Source organism: Cheilinus undulatus, linkage group 23 (genome assembly GCF_018320785.1).
Source record: "Cheilinus undulatus linkage group 23, ASM1832078v1, whole genome shotgun sequence".
Classification (NCBI taxonomy): Eukaryota; Metazoa; Chordata; class Actinopteri; order Labriformes; family Labridae; genus Cheilinus; species Cheilinus undulatus.
This window is the reverse complement of record NC_054887.1, coordinates 18,770,840-18,789,604: the sequence shown is the minus strand read 5'-3', so window position 1 is coordinate 18,789,604 and position 18,765 is coordinate 18,770,840. Positions and strand designations below refer to the sequence as shown.

The 18,765-nt window shown below is 40.2% G+C and overlaps 1 protein-coding gene across 3 annotated transcripts in view; it reads left to right on the top strand.

Moving 5' to 3' along the window:
• Window positions 1-16,822, top strand: part of wnt5b (wingless-type MMTV integration site family, member 5b) — a 128,451-nt gene extending 111,629 nt beyond the window's left edge. For all 3 annotated transcript variants that reach the window (XM_041780638.1, XM_041780640.1, XM_041780639.1), the window contains 5 exons: window positions 1,064-1,151; window positions 1,340-1,499; window positions 6,413-6,705; window positions 14,994-15,152; window positions 15,244-16,822. In XM_041780638.1, coding sequence (XP_041636572.1) covers window positions 1,064-1,151; window positions 1,340-1,499; window positions 6,413-6,705; window positions 14,994-15,152; window positions 15,244-15,543 — 1,000 coding nt within the window. In that variant the 3' untranslated portion in view covers window positions 15,544-16,822. The remainder of the gene's footprint in view (window positions 1-1,063; window positions 1,152-1,339; window positions 1,500-6,412; window positions 6,706-14,993; window positions 15,153-15,243) is intronic.
• Window positions 16,823-18,765: the final 1,943 nt, after the last annotated feature.

Genomic DNA, 18,765 nt, shown 5'->3' with positions numbered 1-18,765 from the left:
TTTGACAATCAGGAGGGTTTATTTAATACAATATAATGCTTTTTGGAACCCAGATAGAAATGGGACAGAACAACAAGAGTGAATAAAAGAAGACAATTATTTTATATAAAGAATAAAGAGAGAAAGTTCAAAGGAAATTATCATAAGAGATTTCTGAAAGTTTATGGGAAAAAAATCACGGATAAAATCCAAACACTTTCTGGAAAATATCCCAAAATTCCCAAACATTTCCAGTTGGAAATTGCTGAAATTCTTCTGGAGAAGATCGCTGAAAGTTTCTGGGGAAAGTCCTGAAAGGCCTGTGACGATCTCTTCGATTATGAGGGAAAGTTCCAGAGAAGAGTGACAAAAGTTTCAGAGGATTCCAAAGAAATCTCCAAAAATATTCCAGCAAAAAAATCCCCAAACATTTTTGGGAAAATCACCCTAAGTGTCACAAAAAATTCTTGAATGGTCCAGTGGAAAAAAAAATCTGCAAAGCAATTTTTGTCTTTTCTATTCACAAAAACTTTAACAAAGTAACAAAAGCACTTACAAGACTTTCCGCTGAAAACAGCTCCATGACCCGCTTTTGGGTCCCAAACCACCAGTTGAAAGCCTACATCATGCTTATACTTTAAGATTTGTGTGTAAAATGAAGCATGCCATACCTTGGCAAAACTTTTCTGACTGAATCAGCCTTAACTCTCTTTGTTTTGCAGCTTTTTCTGAACCATTAAGGACAAACATCTCCAATTTTAATTTTGGTTACAGATGATCGTGTTTCAAAAGCAATTTGACTCAAATTTTTTAATTACAGTTCCTTTTTTATGGAGCGAGGGAAACAGGGAAGGAAACACAAGCAGTGTGCTCAGAGTGATGAACACCAGAGGAGTCCATTTATGTGCACTTTATAGGCCAGTTGTTCTAATAAACTTGTGTCTGAACTTTGTCCTCTGCAGCAGCCGCCACCTCTCTCTCAGAGAAAGTCATAGATCACAGAGAACCTCGTCTGTCCCATTTCTCTTTGCAGATAGGGTTTATTGGTTTTAAATTTAGACTTAATATGGCTTTTGTCTCTCAGGTCACTAGCACTGACCCCGATCCAGCGGCCGGAGATGTACATCATCGGAGCTCAGCCTCTCTGCAGTCAGCTGTCTGGGCTCTCCCAGGTAACTCCCTGTCTGTTTCTAATATTAAAAACACATGTCATCACACTTTTATATCACTTTTACATTTATAACACCATTAACAGAGAAGGGGGGGGTTAAAAAGGGGAAAGTATTCTCCCACTAGAACTACCGATATTTCAACCCTGTCAATAAAAGCACCACAACATGAAACCTTTGCTGCTCTGCAGGGCCAGAGGAAGCTTTGCCAGCTCTACCAGGACCACATGATCTACATCGGAGATGGAGCCAAGACAGGCATCAAGGAGTGCCAGTATCAGTTCAGACAGAGGAGGTGGAACTGCAGTACGGTGGACAACACGTCTGTGTTTGGACGGGTCATGCAGATAGGTGAGTTTGGAGGATAAATCAGGAGCAGCTGCTTTAAAGTATAAAACAGCAAAAGAACAGAAAACCCTGAAAACCAAACAGCGTATTCAGTCATGTTATCATGGTAGTCAACCCAGACTATGCACTCCAGAGTAGTATTCTCATTTTTAACACAAGTAGTGTTTAAGCAGGATGTGCACATCCAAATGTTGAGGTTTGACCAGCAGAAAGGGTCACCTGAGGTCAGACAGTCATATATCTGGCTGGAATAACAATACAGTGTGCCACATATCATTGCTTGGACAGGAATATGAGTTGAATGGTGGGTTGGTAGAGACACTAGTGATCCAAAGAGTAGACAGGTCATATGGCCTCAGGGTCTGAAAGACACTTGAAGGGCAGCAGTTCTCAACTGGACTATCTCAAGTTACCAAAAGTATTCAACCATTCAAATTCGATCAGAGATAATGCTGCAGTTTGGACCTTGGATGGAGAAAAAAAAAGATTTGTGAGAGACATACAAGAGAAAGGAAAAAGAAACACTGAAAACAAACTTAAGCTCACAGAAGCCCTAAGAAGCTATGCATACGTAGGCTACATTTCAATTTACTCATTTCCTGTGATAATGTGTAAACTCAGGAAGTTTTCTGGAGATCTGAAGGAGCTGGCACATTTTCCTGGAAAAAACAGCTTTGATATCCCAGTATAACGAGATTAATAAGGCAACTTTCTTAAAGAACAACCACAATTTCTGTTGTCATCAGGCCTGCCCACAGAATTGCCTGAGCCCCTGAAAAAGCCAGGGAATTGCCCCTCCCCATTCTTGATTTATTGATGATAATGTTTGTTGGATCAGTAGCACTGGTGCTAGTGTCCTGGCTAAAAGTTGCAACATTTTGGAGCTGAAAAGTATGTCAAGCTATTATTGAGTTCTGATGTTAAATTATTAATTCGTGCCATTTGTAACTGTTTTTCCCCACTGTTTCTGCTCATTTTTGCCACTTTTAACCCCTTTATGTTACTTGAAACCCATTTTTTAAAATTAATTTTCCCTTAATATTGTCTTAGGTCCTTCTACTTTATTTCCTGGTGTTTGTTCACACCATGGCTTAGCCATGAAGTCTGACATTATTTTCCAATTTGTTTGTCAATGTGCCCATCCACATTATCATTACCAAAAAAGGTCATTTTTGTAGCCTTGATAAAAGTGGTTATTATTTAGGTTATATATAAAATATCATTATTACAGATTAATTTCACAGTGGATCAGGATTTTGCTGACCTTCATGAGCCCCCCCATTTGGCTACGCTCCCTTTGTCTCCCCTTCTTGGTGCCCTTGGTTATCATGAAAAAACAAGTAAATTATTAAATATAGTTTATGGATGTATGTCTGCTTAAGGCTTCCATACATTGTAGACTTTGTGCCACAATTTCTTTTCCAGGCAGACTTTTGCAGCCCACTGACAACAGCTCCATATCCCACTTTTGGGTCCCCACCCTCCCACTGAGAACCACTAATGTAGGGCAACATTATCTGTAGAGCACATCCATCCAACTGTTATAAGTTGCTATATTACCTTTAAGCCTACTATTAGGGAGTTTAATTTACAGTAGGCTAGCTGTTAGGTGTGGCATGATAGGAAAAATACAATTCAGCATTTTCTTGTATTATCAGTCCTCTTAAACTGTGGGTATTTCAGGTTAGAGCTGTCAAAAAAGGCCAGTGTTCACTTTGCTCAACTAAGTTGTGGTTTCCTTGTATTTGTTATCCCAGTCGTTCTTTGCTGCAGTATTTAGGGTTTAAAAGTCCAACATTAAAGTTCAGTTGTCAGCACAAAGCTAAATGCAAAGCATCTTTTGTTACTGAGGGCTACACTTGCTAATTTTACAAGTGGCATGTTGAATTCATCAAAACATCTAGTAGAATTAGGCTATCTTTGTCTTAGCAATTTAGTCATCATTTTCAATTAAAAACACACAAAAAAACAAAGATATGCCCACAAACTTTATTAGAACTGTTATTTTTGAACAATAGATACATTTATTTATTGATTTAAGTTTGAATACAACCGATAAAACGTTTTCATTGCGTAGTTGCTAACAGCGCAGGAGGTTAAGCTAGCTAATGAGTCATTTCAGTTACTCTGCGCAGGCGCAGCAACTCCTGAAACTTTCGTCGCACTTCAGAGGGAAGCGGTTACGAAGGCGCTCAAAATACGGGACAGTTTAGAGTAAAAATCATCTTTGCAGGGTATTTTTGGAAATGACAACAAGTAGCTCAGGTCCAGGATCAGTTTCATGTGCGTCTAATTCCCAGCAGGCGATGTGGGAAACCTCTCATCAACAAGTAAGTGTCAAATCCGCTGCAGGCAGTCAGACGAAGTGTTTGCAGCTCCTCTCTGGCTGCCTGTCTCTCTATTGACAGTCGGTCTATCTCCAGGTTTATACCGAGGTGTTAGCGGCTCCATTGTCCTGCGGCTCTTTCTTTTGAAATGCGCTGATGAGCTGACACGGAGCCGGCAGATCCGGACCCGCTATTTGAAGTCTGGGCTCGGCAGTCTCATAAAGCACTCGGCCTCCTCTCTGTCTCTTTATTCTGCTGCATAATGTGAACGAGCATCCTGACTGACGAGGACCCTGCTCCTAAAACCTGATAGAGGAGATCACACGCCTCACGTTTGTATGCATACCTGCCTGTCTGGCTGATCGGTGTTTATTCAGACCACTATGAGAAAGTATGGGCGATACTAAAGGCTGCAAATAACTCAGCATTCAACTTAGATATGGAACTATAAACCACTGTTATTTTAAAGTTATTAAATTCCACAAAATAATGCATAGCAACTAATATTATTACGTTTTGTTTGTTTATTTAAAAAATGTTTATTTAAAAACTACTATCATACACAATATCAATTAAGTCATTATAGAGTAAGGGCACTACCCACATAGATTAAGAACGCCTATATATGGGAAATTCACCTATATGTAGATTGTGTTTTTGGTAATGCGGTCTCAGCCAAAATTACTACAAGACTCTTTGTTGTTCACATGTAAATGTTCAGTTTCAGAGCACTTAACCTCCTACCTGTTGGGCCATCTACTGTCTTTGTTCTTTTTTCCTTCCATGGTTTGTGTATTAATGCAGAATAGACCTGAAGCTTGTTGTGTGTATTCCACAGTGAATTGTGTTTTAAAACAGTGTTAGAAATGCATATGGACCAGTGGGTTGAATTCAGGATAGTTGTTCTCCTGTTGTTTATTAGAAACGGATCCAGACATTCTAAATAATGATCAGCATTAAAGATAACCTAAACGTTTAAAATGTTGCTTTTCCCTACTACGTGTCACATGTAAAGGATGATTTGCTCTGAAATCCCCTTTTAGCCAAAAATTACTATTTAAATGTGATAAGGATTTCTTAGTTTAGTACCTAAATCACATGAAGTATTTCCAACAGTTTTCAAAACCAGAGAAGTGGTTGATTTTTAGATTTGTGTTTCTTATTGTGGTGGATGTCATGACAGAGCCCTGGAATTGTCTGATGTTGCAGCAAAGGCTGTTGTGTAAGGAAGTGTGAAGTACTACTGGAAGCTGCCGTTCTGTTGCTGTATCTCATTCATGTTTTGTGTTGCTGACGTGTGATGAACCATGACCATTCTCACCACTGATACGTGTCCTAACATCTAAGTGCCCCCTTACACAGAAATCCTTACCCCTACTCCAATACATCTGCAACTTTGTGGCCCTACTAGAAATTTCAAAGTCAAGCAGAGTTGTCCTGATCATCTCCACCCACCTCTTTAGTCAGTTGGTGGTCACTGAATGAAGACCTTCTCATTAGAAATCTGCACTCTTTAAGTTGTATTTGCTAAAAAAAATAAAATAAAATAAAATTACAGATGAATTTCAGATTATGTAGGAGAAAAGTGGTTACAATTGGCCTTCCCAGTTAAAGTTGCAAGGTAGTCACAAAGCATTCTGGGCTCACCTGTACTATTCACCTGAAAGCGCCACTTTTAACAGCTTTTCTCCCTCAAATGTTGTCATTTGATGCATTCTACAAGCGTAAGCTTGAAAATAATTTATGTCTGTAGTTCTATATCACTTTATTTTCCAGGGAAAAATCCATTTAGAAGCAACATATCCTTACAAAAATTATTTCAATTTGTGTTTTTTGTTGGCAAAATACTTTTCAGTGCAGTTTACATTTGTATGTTTTGGGTTTTTCTCACAGGTCTAAGAGAAAGGCCAACAAAACATGAATAGAAAGTTGAAAAAGAAATGAACTTTTGCTTGAAACTATTAAAAAAGGGGACTGTTTAGGATGTAGAAAGTCCTGTAAATACACTGCTTTTTATGTTGTATGTACCATTAAATAAACTCCCGATTCCAGTTAAGTTGTAGCAAGATGAAAACAGAGCTACCAAAGACATTTTATCTAGCGTTAGTGAAGACCTAACCCTGTACATTTTTGGAAAAATCCCCTTTAGTCTAGAATTCCCTTTTTAACTTTCTGACTGACTGGGCAGAATAAATGTAGGTTCACCTGGAGGCTGACAAAAGTGGAAACTGATATGTTTACCTCATTAAAAGCTGCACGTGTATCATGGATGACTGAGCTGGTATTTAAAGTTGTTGAGTTTAACCAGGTACTGAGTTTGAGCCTAAAATCACTTCTATTGTCCATTGTTGGGTCAAGTGGGTGTGGGGCTGTTTGCTGTGAGTGGAGGTGGTGGAGGGGGTGTGTTAACCTGGGCAGTTAGCCATGTTTCCTGTCAGTGAACGCACCTTTACTCTAACCTTGAAAAAAAAAAAAAACCCAATGACAGAAGCACTTATTCATTAATGTTTGAATTAATTGATATCCCTGTAGTAAGTTTGATGTGAAAAAGAAGACTGAAATGCTTATATCTATCCCTCTCTCCATTAGGCTCCAGAGAAACAGCCTTCACGTACTCCATCAGCGCCGCCGGTGTGGTCAATGCCATCAGCCGAGCGTGCCGTGAGGGCGAGCTCTCCACCTGTGGCTGCAGCCGAGCCGCCCGGCCTCGTGACCTGCCGCGTGATTGGCTGTGGGGAGGCTGCGGCGACAACGTGCACTACGGCTACCGATTTGCCCGGGAGTTTGTGGACGCCAGGGAGAGGGAGAAGAATTACCCACGAGGCTCTCCTGAGCATGCTCGCACTCTGATGAACCTGCAGAATAATGAAGCAGGGAGACAGGTAAAGGACTAGAAACACATGTTTTCATTAAAAACCCAGAACAGTCTGGGAGTTTAAATCTGACTTTTAGAGTCCTACGAAGAAAAAGTGAGTGTGTTAATCTTCTTAACATCTCAATATGTCTGTGTGTGTGAGGAATGTGTGTGTGTGAGGTGAAGTGGCCCCTGACTGCCCGACCTGGCAGTATTTGCGAGTGTGTGTGTGCAAGTTATTTATTGGGAGGGTCCAAATGGCATAACTGCTAACGCCCTTGGAGTCTGGCTAGGTCGCTAGGTCAGTGTGCATTCCAGTGTTGTGCCACACACACACTCACACACACATTTAAGGTCAAACACATAAAATATACAGCAGCACAAACACAGTAACATACAGTAACATGCATGACCAAACAATCCAATTAAAGATGTAAACTCTCCTGAACTGTGCAAGAAATAAAGAGAGTAAGGGATGGACAGTTGGAAGATAAATGCAACAATTAAGGGTTTCCAAGATTTTTGGCCCTTTCTAGTAGCCATACAGTAAGTTGTAAAGGCTCAGACTTTTCTACTGGGACTAAAGTTGTGTCAAATTGCTTTTATGTTGGGTGAAAATACACAGTGACACACACACACACACTAAAACGGAGAAATTATACAATAGAAATTTCAAATCTGAAACCTGAAAGAACTGAGCAAATGGAAAGGTTGGATACATAAATGATAGACTAATTCAAGGGCTGTCAAATAATTATTTTTTAATAGTGGTTAATCTTAGGCTATCTATAATTCCTTGTGATTAATCTCCCCATTTGTAAATTCCGCTTTTTGGCGTTTAAACTGTTTTTCTTTAATTTTTGATTTTTGTTCTGTAGTAGACAAATGGTTGTTGACTGTTTGGATACAGACCCACTTTTATTTTGAAATTAAATAAGGAACTTAGGGAAGATCAAAGACTATGACATCAGTTTAACTTCAGAAAAAGGATCTGATATGTATTGAAAAAGAAAAAAGTAAGCACAAAGAACAGATGACTTTTAACTTGTCAACTGAGCTGCCTGAAGGATTTTTACAGTGAAATGAGACATTAAGAAGCAGTGGTGGACTTATTTTACATCACTGTGACTACAGGGAGATGCTGCAGTGGTTCAATGAAAGAGAATTCAAGGGACAATAAAGCATGCGATTAATTGCGATTGAAAAATAAACGCTCTAGGGCGCAGATGGCCTAGTGGTTGGGTCACTTCCCATGTGCGCAGTGGCCCAGGTTTGGGTCCGGCCTGTGGCTGCTTTCCTGCATGTCTTTCCCCCACTCTTTGGTCCCTGCTCTGGATTCTATCCACTGTCACTCCTCATTCCTCCTCACTCATCATTAAGGGCATAAAAAGCAATAGAAATAAATCTTTAGAAAATAATTAAAAAGTTAATGCTCAAATGATGGCTCTCAGTTTGCTACAATTAATGCATTAACCAACTCACCATGTCCCTATCCACTAAGCCTCAGCTAGCCAGGTCAGCTCAGGTCAGCTCAGGTCATCAGCCATCGTTTGGATCTCTGCTCAACTTTAGAAACTTTTTTATGCATTTATATTTCTGTGTGAGACTAAAGAGGCTAAAGCTTAATCATTTTTCTGCCTCCAACAGGCGTATTTTAGCAAATCATTTTGCAGTTCTTCAAGTCGCATGTCTTAAAACAAAGATATAATTCCATCCTCGTTGAGATTGGTTGATTCAAAAATATTTCCAGGGAAAACAGACTTTGTGAGGTGTGTGATTTAGAAGTAGAAAGTGATTCTTTTGCACTGTACCAAATATGATGACCAAAGAGAGTTATCCTTTCATGAAATGACTTGTAAAAACCCTGAACTTGTTAATTTTGTCTCAAAAGCCTTGGAAAGAAGACGGGATACTTTAAATAATCGATTAATCTAATGGGTCAATGCTAATAGTCTCTTTTTTTGTCATTTTGATGAAAACTAAACTTACTTTTTGCCAGTTTTGGTAGTCAAAGATTTATTTTTGGCTAGTTCTAGTCTTGTCTTTCTCATGGAACAAAAGCTGTTGACGAACATTTTTAGTCGACAAAATTAACACTGTTTTGCACTGGAAATATCGGCATACCACCAAAAATCCCATATGACATTCTGGCACCCCAGGCCTGGCATTTAAGCTAAACTGCTTTAAGAACGCCTTCAGTTTTTACTGATTTCAAGTAAAGGCACTTAAAAGAAACTTTAAACTGAGCTGTATGTTAACAGACGCACACATATACACTCTGACACTCGCACACCTTGCTCGTAAAAGGTCCATTTGCTGTGCTGGTACACACTGGATTAGAAGAGAGTGTTTATCTTCAGTTAGAGGAGCTTTGTTCTGGCTGTTTGTAAGACAGAGACTGGCTCTGTGTGTGCATTTGATTTGTGTGAGACAGTGAGCCTGGTTTTTGTGCCTGTGTATCAGGGTTTAAAGGTCAGGGTCTGGAGAGGTTGTGTTTCTGCTGAGGGTCCCGTTGGGGCTGTAGGAGAGCGTTTGAGAGAGGCAGACCTGTGGCTTTGTATGAACACACACAAACGCTGCTGAATGACTTTTCCACCTCTCTTCGTTTGATCCGGGTGTTTCTTTGTCGCCTGTCCATCCGAACGGAAGAGAGGAGGAGAGAGAGATGAAAAGGAGGAGAGCAGGCCAGAGGAAGACGGTTTCTCTCTCTTCCTCTTTATCCCGTCTTCTCGCTTTCTTTGGCGGACACGCCGCTTCGTCCTAAGCGGGATTTGTCTCGCCTGGTTGCACAAGGCAAACCGCGGGGCTTTTGTGGAGGTGACGGGGGCGTGCCGCTCGCTGTTTGTGTGTGCGCGCTTAGCTTCATTTGATTTGTGTGCAAGGCGGATAACGCGCTCGTCTGTGTGTACAAGCGTCTGGAGACAGAGACGCAGGGTGAGGGATGGACCTCCGTCACAGTCCCGCGACTTTGAAAGCCCCACACACACAAATGCACACACTTTTACACAAAAGTACACAGCCACCTAGGTCCACTGTCTTCACCTCGCACAAATCAAATGAGGCAGAGCTCATCACAAAGACCCCAACACAGCTACACGCACATTCCCAGTCTAAGGACAATAACAGACTCCCTCTGCTCTCACACTGAAGTAACTTTCACATTTACCCCGTGAAGTAAAAACAGTTTCACTTTTTACGTGGGAGAATAAAATCTGTCACAACAGAAAAAAGAAGTCTTAAAGAATCTTTAATAAATGATGATATTAGCTGCATCTGCTAATATTTAGTTTAATAGAGCCAGAATGAAACAAATAAATCAAAGCCTCACACTTCAGCATATAGTTTAGCTCACTAAGATACCTGATGTGAAGTTGACATTTCAATACATTGTGATAACCATGCTACAAAAAGGCTGAATCAGCATGATTTTAAAGTGTAACAGTATGAGAAATTACTAAAGCTTTGAGTAAACTACACACCTTCAGCCATATTTTAATCCAAAGCTGCCCTGAAGCAGAGGAGGTGACAGTTAAGGGTGCAGGCACACAAGGCCAAAGCATGCCCCCTCCCCATTTTGCTCATTCTCTAATAGTGTTCATTTCTAATGCTCAGAGAGTTCTTTTTGACACATTTAAGAGTTCTTTTCACATTCAATTATGATGTTGATATCACTGGGGGTATTTTTGGTTGTATTGAACATATCTAAAGCATTACAGTGCATCTCAAAAATCCTTAATTGTTCCCAGAAGTGAGGATACCAAGTCCACATGCAAGAATGGTTCAGACAGGCATGCAATTCATCACAGGTTGTTTATTAATGTAGTGCCAGTGATTGTCTGTACACATGTACCCCACCTCCACTGAAGATGTCACTAACTCAGAGAACAACTTCACTCATGGTGCATAAGCGTTTAACATCAAAAACTACAACAATGAACAAGGAACATGAGCAAATGAATCCTAGTAATGATCACTGTACAGCAGGCAACATTTTAGCACATCTAAACCCTCTGCCCAGGGGCATGATGGGAAAACCCTGCCTACATATCTCCAGATTTGAAACGGCAGCTGGCAGACCTTAGATCAGTTGACTCGCTGCAGAGCTAGATAGAGCAACACTGAAAGCCGTTTCACTCAGAATGGAGTTAAAATTATACTTTGGGAGTTAAAATCAACTCTGAAATGTTTAACACTGAAATACCAACACTCCACTTCTTGATGTGTATGAATGTCATCACAATGGGTACAATAATAATTGTTGCAATCAATATAGCATCTTAGGCTCAAATATTACACTCATTGGAAATGCCATGTGTAATAAAAGAAACCAGCTATGTATTAGATGTTTACATGCAAATTATTTAAAAGCATGTTTTCCCAATTCAGTCTTTTCAGTCTTTAGTGCACAGTTTGTTCCAGTGAAACACTACTATGCAACTTTTGGAAATAACCCTTTTCAAACTGTTTTGAACTTTCAGAGGTGTTTTCTAAGCCTTTCTGAACATTTAACTTTTAAGTCTTTCTCTATAATCAGCCCTGCCCACTGTAGGCAGACACAGACTTTCACTTTAAGCAGATAAAATCCCAAATTTGCAAGCTAACAAGCTGTGAGCTCCTCACAGGAGCTTTTAATACAGCATTTATAACAACACAAGTTATCTAGATTTGCAAATGTATTAAAAGAAAACATTTTTTTAATCATTCCATGTTTCCATTCTCTTAGCTATCTTTTCTCTGGACAAAGGGTGGGCTATTTTCTCTATTTCTCCTCTTTTTACTACAAACTTCAATCCCACTCACACTCACATGCGGCTCCTCACCCCTAACCCTGTCTGAGCAGCAGCTATTGTGCCTGACACAGAGACCGTGTCTCCACCACGGATGACTAACCATGTGTGTATTTCTGTGAGTGTATGATTGTGTGTGTTTTGCCACTTCAGACCCACCAGATAGCTCAGTAGGATGCTGGATGCACAAAGACTAACACTGTATAAGCAGTATTATATTAACTCTAATGACAGTAATGAGCTTTTTAAGTCACTATTTAAAGGATGAAGTGAAAATCAAAGAATAAATGGATGGGAATTCACAGAACAGGGCTGGTAAAAGTGGAAAAATAAAGAACAGGAAGCATGAATATGAAATAAAATCCTTTAAAATATCCATGTCCATAGATTCAAGAGGAGTTGTCTCTATTTTTCTAATTACCGTGTTTCTTAACCGTTAATAAGTCCCACAGTGGGGGATCTGAGTAAACATAGAGGCTCGTAAAACCACAAGGAGCCATAAAATATAAGAATTTCCTCCTGGTGTTGTCAAGTGAAACTAATCCTTGAAGTCCCATCAGCTCAGCTTTCGTTGAAAAATTTGAGAGATAGAAAAAAAGGGTAACAATTTGTCTCTTTTGTCTTTTTTGTTTATACTATCATTATTACTCACTAGAAACCCCTCAGAACAAGGCTTTACCTTCACAGAATGTCATTGTCCCTACGCCCTGTGTCAGTCGGTGGGGGTCAGGGGGGTCGAGTCGCAGGATTGGAGGGTGCCGAGTGCTATGCCTGCTGGGTAGTAAAGTAGAGGATTGGGGGAGCAGAAGGTGGGAGGTGGGGGTCAGGGTTGTGTTTGGGATGCAGGGGTTAACAGAGGTGAGAAGGTAATTGAGATCAGGCTGAGAGGAGACGGAGCGGTGGCTTTCATTTGTGAGAGGGGAAATTAGGAAATCAGGAGTAATTGGCTCAGCAAGAACAGCACGCCAGTGTGAGGGAATTTATCTCAACAACACAATACCTGATTAATGCTGTAAAACATGGACTCATTCATGGATTTGGTGTACTGTACTTGTTTATTTAATGCTGCTCAACAGGCAGGGGTGAAAATATGTGGCTCAAGGGCCCCCCCTACAGGGCAAAAATCATTTTAAAACACCTCTGCAATAAAAAGTGTTAAGTTTAGACCAAGTCAGACAAATTGCAGACTCAGGGGGAAAGATGCATTTAGATAAAGTGGTCCATTTTTCTAAGATCAAGTTACTTGGAGAGGCAATAGTTTGGATGTTGGATCAGTTTTTTAGGCCAAAACAGTGAGTTAAGTTTTAGAAATATGGAAGTATTTTCTGTTAAGAGTTGGCTGAATGCTCTCGTAAAATATGCATTGACATTACAGGATTTGTCTCTTTATCATAAATCACAAAAATAATAAAAATCTGCATCCAAAATGTTAAATCTATATCATAATTAAAATAATATATCTCTTAAAAGCACCTTCCCCGTTATGTATAGTCCTTAAAACTTTTTCAATTTAAACCTGAGTGCAGTTTCAGTGAAGAGCAGGAAGAAGTTACTGTAATGTAGATTGAGGTGAGATGTGGAAAAAGAACAACACAATCCTTTCATACCACTAACCAGGGAACACTGCACAACAGTGGCAGCCTGTGTGAATCTATCTATAAAAAAAACCGTCAAAAATGTGTAAAAGTCATGAGGTTCTTTGTGTAGCATATAAATAAAAGACACCTGTATTGATCTATTAAGATTTATGTCTTGATAGCTATTGCTCTCTTTGTAAGAACCACCTCCTGTATAGGAACTCTGTTGCAAACTGGATACTCAATAACATTTAGCCCTTTTCTCTACTTGTCAGTAAACCTTGTTTCCTCAGTCTTCTGTTGATTTTATTTTAGTAGAGTGATTTTTTCAGCCATCTCATAGAAGGCACAAAACTCACCTTTTTTAGGTTGTTCTTTGAGCTTTTCTTTTTGAATATTTCACCACACATTTGTATGAGAAGCAGGGTTTTTTCCAGCTCACAATGGGGACAACTGCAGATAGCTAGCTAGCCATTTATTTCATCATACTTACTACTGAGAACTTAATGTTTTACGGCTGTTTTCGCTGAGACTCTGACCTATAAAACATACTTGCTGTGTCAGTGCAGACGTCAAAAGTAAGATTGGTGTTCATCTTTCATCTGAACAAACATTCGTGTGTCTATGACTAATCAACATTGAAAGTCTGCCTAATATAACCATCAGTAGTTGGAGAACCAAGCACTGTGCATGCGGAGTGTGTGTACCCTTACATGTACGTTCAGACTACAGGCTACGCTGTCGCTTTCACAGATACATCAGCATGATGCTTGAGGCAGACACTCTGATATGCATGAGCGTATTCCTGCAATCAGCAGCACCTCGTCCCAGGTGCTCCTTAAAGCTCAGGCCACATACAATATAAGGCCCATTAATGGAACAGAAGTGCTGCTGTTTGTTTACTTTACTGTTCCAGATGTGTGCAGCAGTGTGTGACAGTCTCAGCAGCTAAAGATGCTAAGCTTTAGTTTGATTAAAAAACAAAAGTTTAACTTAAGAGGTGATTAAGTACAATGATGTTTTTATAAATGGATGGTGATGTTAAAGTTGTACAAGAACAAAAAGCAAGTTTATTTGTAAAGTTAATGAAGAATCAGGTTTCACCACCCTTACTCCTTCCATATTCCTTCTCCTGTGTGCTCAGGGGAATTATATTTGAAATATTAAAATGATTTTAAGACCCACAGTAAGTCAATATCATTTTTTCCCCAATAATACTCAGCCCTACTCCACCCATTAACTCTGCATTACCTGCTTGCAGTTGAGAGGGTGCGGTTACACCTTTTCACCACTAGATGGCAGCAGGATATAAATAAAGTCAGCCAGCAGCAAAGCAGTCTAGCCTTGAAGTCATATCTAGTACAAGAGTGATTTTAATGACAATTGATTTCTATGTTCAACATGTAAATACATTTTGTTTTACCTACCATTTATATTACAGCTTTTATTTATTTATTTTGTTCTTTTTATTTCAGCTTTATTTTTTTCAGTCATTTGCTACCTTCTTATCATCTTATCTATTTCCATCAATTTCTGCTCTGTCAGTCTATTGTAAAGCATGTTTTATGTATGAAACAGTTATGATTTATTACCCCTTTTATTCTCACAACTAGAGGGCCAATTCTTTACAAATTTCAGGATACCCTCAAGATAGTAAGGATAACAACCTACAATTTGGCAATTGGGACAAATAGATAGCTTTCATCAGAATTCTTCTGGCCATCATTTATATTTGTAAACTTGAACACAAATAATAATTTTATTTTTTCACGGAAGATTTTATCATGCTTGCTTCATATTTACAATTTCTCGATTTTTGAAATTGACTTAAGTGAGGTGGAGGGCCACGTGTGGCCCCTGTGCTTCCAGTTGCCCGCTGCTGGCTTGAAAGCTGATGACATTAAGTTAGAATAAATCTTTCTAACTTTTTTGCCTTTTCCTCTCTCTACCAGGCGGTGTACAACCTGGCAAATGTGGCCTGTAAGTGTCATGGCGTCTCGGGTTCCTGCAGCCTGAAGACCTGTTGGCTCCAGCTGGCCGACTTCAGACGTGTCGGGGAGTTCTTGAAAGAAAAGTACGACAGTGCGGCAGCAATGCGTATTGGACGCAAGGTATTAAACTCTTAACCGAGTTTCACAAACAAGATACTAAACCCTGAAAATAACCCTGAGTCTAACTCTTACTGATTTTTTCTGTTTCTAGGGAAAGCTGGAGCAGGTAGACAAGCGCTTCAACCCTCCGACCCCAGAGGACCTTGTCTACATCGACCCAAGCCCGGACTACTGCCTCCGCAACGAGACCACGGGTTCACTTGGCACGCAGGGTCGCCTCTGCAACAAAACCTCGGAGGGCATGGACGGCTGCGAGCTCATGTGCTGCGGCCGAGGGTACGACCAATTCAAGACCTACAAGCACGAGCGCTGCCACTGCAAATTCCACTGGTGCTGCTACGTTAAGTGCAAGCGCTGCACGTCGCTGGTGGACCAGTTTGTGTGTAAATAGCATGCCGAAAGATGACAGAAGGAGATGACAGAGACAGAGTGGGAGGATGGAGAATTTTCAGAGTTTTGTTCAGGAGAAATGAAGACACATTAAGCTCCGTTTTCAGCCACGTTTTTCTTTTAAAGCTCCTGGTCTCCACAGATGAACAAACCATTTCTTTCTTTCCATGTTACTGGAGAACTCTGGTTCCAGTTTCCCATCAATTCCTGTATGATATGCTGATCAAAACCCTGAAGCAAGAATGGGTGTTAAGAAGGACTAAAAGGACAAATGGACCCAGAACTGGATCCTAAAAAAAAGGGGACTCCAACGACTAGTGTGAGAATATGAAAGATGAAATAAATATATAAATAAATAATAAATAAACATACAGCTCTGATTGTTATTTAAAGAGGCTCAAACAAAGTTAAAAGCACAGTTGGGCCCATGAAAGTCGTGCATTCGGGGGAATCCTTGCAAATCATCACAGCCCTTTTGGAGATTGAGGCCATTTGAACTTCTGACCCTGCAAGAGGAGCCCTCGCATGCATGATTTGTGCTGACATTGCTCATACAACGCACAGAGAAGACCAGAAATGCAGACTGGACAGACGAACAGGAGTGAGCGAATAGAGGGGGATAATTGAGTTAAAGGGGAACTGTCGAACAACAAAATGATGTTGTATTTTGTGCTTATTTTGCAACAAATTATTGGAAAACTCAAGCATTGGAAAATGGTGTAAATGCTCAAAAAAAAAAAAGTGAAAACACTTAATGTCTCAGTCAGAAAGGGCCAGCAGACCTTTCTCTCCATTTGTCTCTTGTGTAATTGCTCCTGTTAGAGCAGATTTACAGCACCTGGGAGATGACAAGTGCGTCTGTTCCGCTTAATGAGGCTCGCCAGTTTTCAGCCATCTTGACAGCAGCGGCCGTTTAAACAAGCAGATCACATCAGCAGGTCCGACTCTACGACCTTCATGTGACAGTGAAGTGAGTGAACCCTCCATTAGCGGGATTAATGTGGCGTATCTGCCTTAATGAAGCCGCACTAAGAGACGCTGAGAGTGGAGCTCCCTGTCTCATGTTATGCAACTTGTTAAGTCAACAAAAAGCCTAAAAAGTGGTGGTAAAAAATTAGCATCGTATAATACTGTTGTACCATGAATTTAGCAATTTGTTGGAGATTATTCTAAGTGTAAAATGTAACAAAAACCATCATGAAGAGGACTGAACATGCTGTGGATTAAGTGAATGTGCGAGTGTGAAAAAACAGAAAGGACTGCAGTAAATTTGAGCTATCAGATCAGAAAATAAGGTATATTTTATTATTGTTATCATTTTGATGTTTTGTATGTTTTATACATGACTATTATTGTGTATTCTTTTGATAAACTAGTCTACAACAACAACATGTCGTCCTGTTTTTGATGCAGTTTTTTGGAAGAAACTTTCCTGAAATCCTTCCAACCACAGAGAAGCCCTTGTCTTATAATGGACGTTTTGGGAAATGATGCTGCGGTTGCTGATAAGGGAAGTGATTTAGTGCAAGAAACAGAAGAACAGTAGTGTTGTTGGCATTAACAATCAAGCATTAATCATGTAGTCATAATTTAAATACACAATGCTGACGACAATAAACAATCACCTTTTCTTCTAACAGCATTGTAACTATCAGGAGACTGAGGACACTAAAAGCTCATTCTTCACTCTTTTTTTAAGATAATTTTTTGGGGCTTTTTGCCTTTTTCAGTGGTAGACATGCAACAAACAATGCCTAGACCTGGAATCAATTCTGCAACCAGATGTACATCCCAAGTTGCTCAACAGTGCAGGACTTCTGTAGTCGTATTTTCTCTTTATAATGCTCTATACATTTTCAGTGGGAGACAGGTACGGACTGCTGACAGGATGCCCTCATTTATTGTGAAGCCATGCTGTTGTAACTCATGCAGAATGTGACTTGGCATTGCTATGCTGAAATAAGCAGGGATGTCTCTGAAAGACGTCTGTATGTACCTCTCAGTAATAATTGTGCCTTTACAGATGTGCAAGTTACCCATGTGCCATTTTTTTCTAAAACAATCTGGATCTTGGACTTTTTAGACCACAGCACACTTTTCCATTTTTGGTCAGGCCCAGAGAAGTAAGCAGCTCCTCTGGATGTTGTTGATTAATGACTTTCACTTTGCATGACAGAGTCATAACTTAGAGATCCAGATGCAGAGACAGTGACATACAGTGTTAACTGACAGTGTTTTTTAATGTGCTCCTGAGCCTACACTGTATTATCCATTAGCTATCATACATCTAATCTCGCATACTTGTACGTATCATCAGTGTTGTTTTCTGAAGCTGAAGGTCTTATAAAACACCCTCAGCCAGAGCCATCTGGAGGCTTTCTCTTCTTCCATGTTGTTAGTGGTGACTCCTCTGTTGGTGCCAGTCATGCCTTGCTGAGGCAGGTGAGCCCCTGCAGCCCACCTCAACTGGCATGCATACGCTCCTCCATCCATTCCTCCAGTCCTCCACCAACTCCTGGTTCTTCGCCTTCTTCTTCTCCTGAGCCTCCTCTATCCTTTCCTTCCAAGGTACAGTGAGGACCAGCTGTCTTGTGGCTTCAGAAATTAAGATGATCCCTAAGCTAAGTGTGATGGGGTTTTAACCAGAATACACTGTTCCACTTGGAAAAACTCACTCTTTCTCAGAATGATATGTGTGTTTCTCAAACACACCTCAGTCAGAAATGCATACACAGATTTAAATTCTCACTTCCTAAACCTCCAATGCTGGCACAGAAGGAGAATCCCTCTCCAGCATTACACCTCCATGATGTTCAAAGTAAAGGTAAAAAGTCATAGGAGCGTGAGCATCACAGCACTGTAAATCCACCTACGGGCAGTGGTGGATTACGGTGGTCATTAACCCCTGTGCTATTCTTTTGGTAGAACCCACCTTACTCATTGTGATCCAACTTGAAAGGTAACTGTGCATAGAATCACACAATGTGTGGTGGCTTTCAGTGCAAACAGGAAAACCCCATTTAAAGTGCATCCTTAAGCTGGCAACAGCTTTCAGCTTTTATTTTCTCTCTGACACATAGGGAATGTGAAAGTGGTGACATCATTTTAACTAAACTGACTTAATGAGCATGGTTACTGGAAGCCAGCTGCTGATTTGGTAGACTACATGTGGTCCATTAGATCTGACCAATCAGGTGCCAATTCAATAAGAAAATTCCTTCTG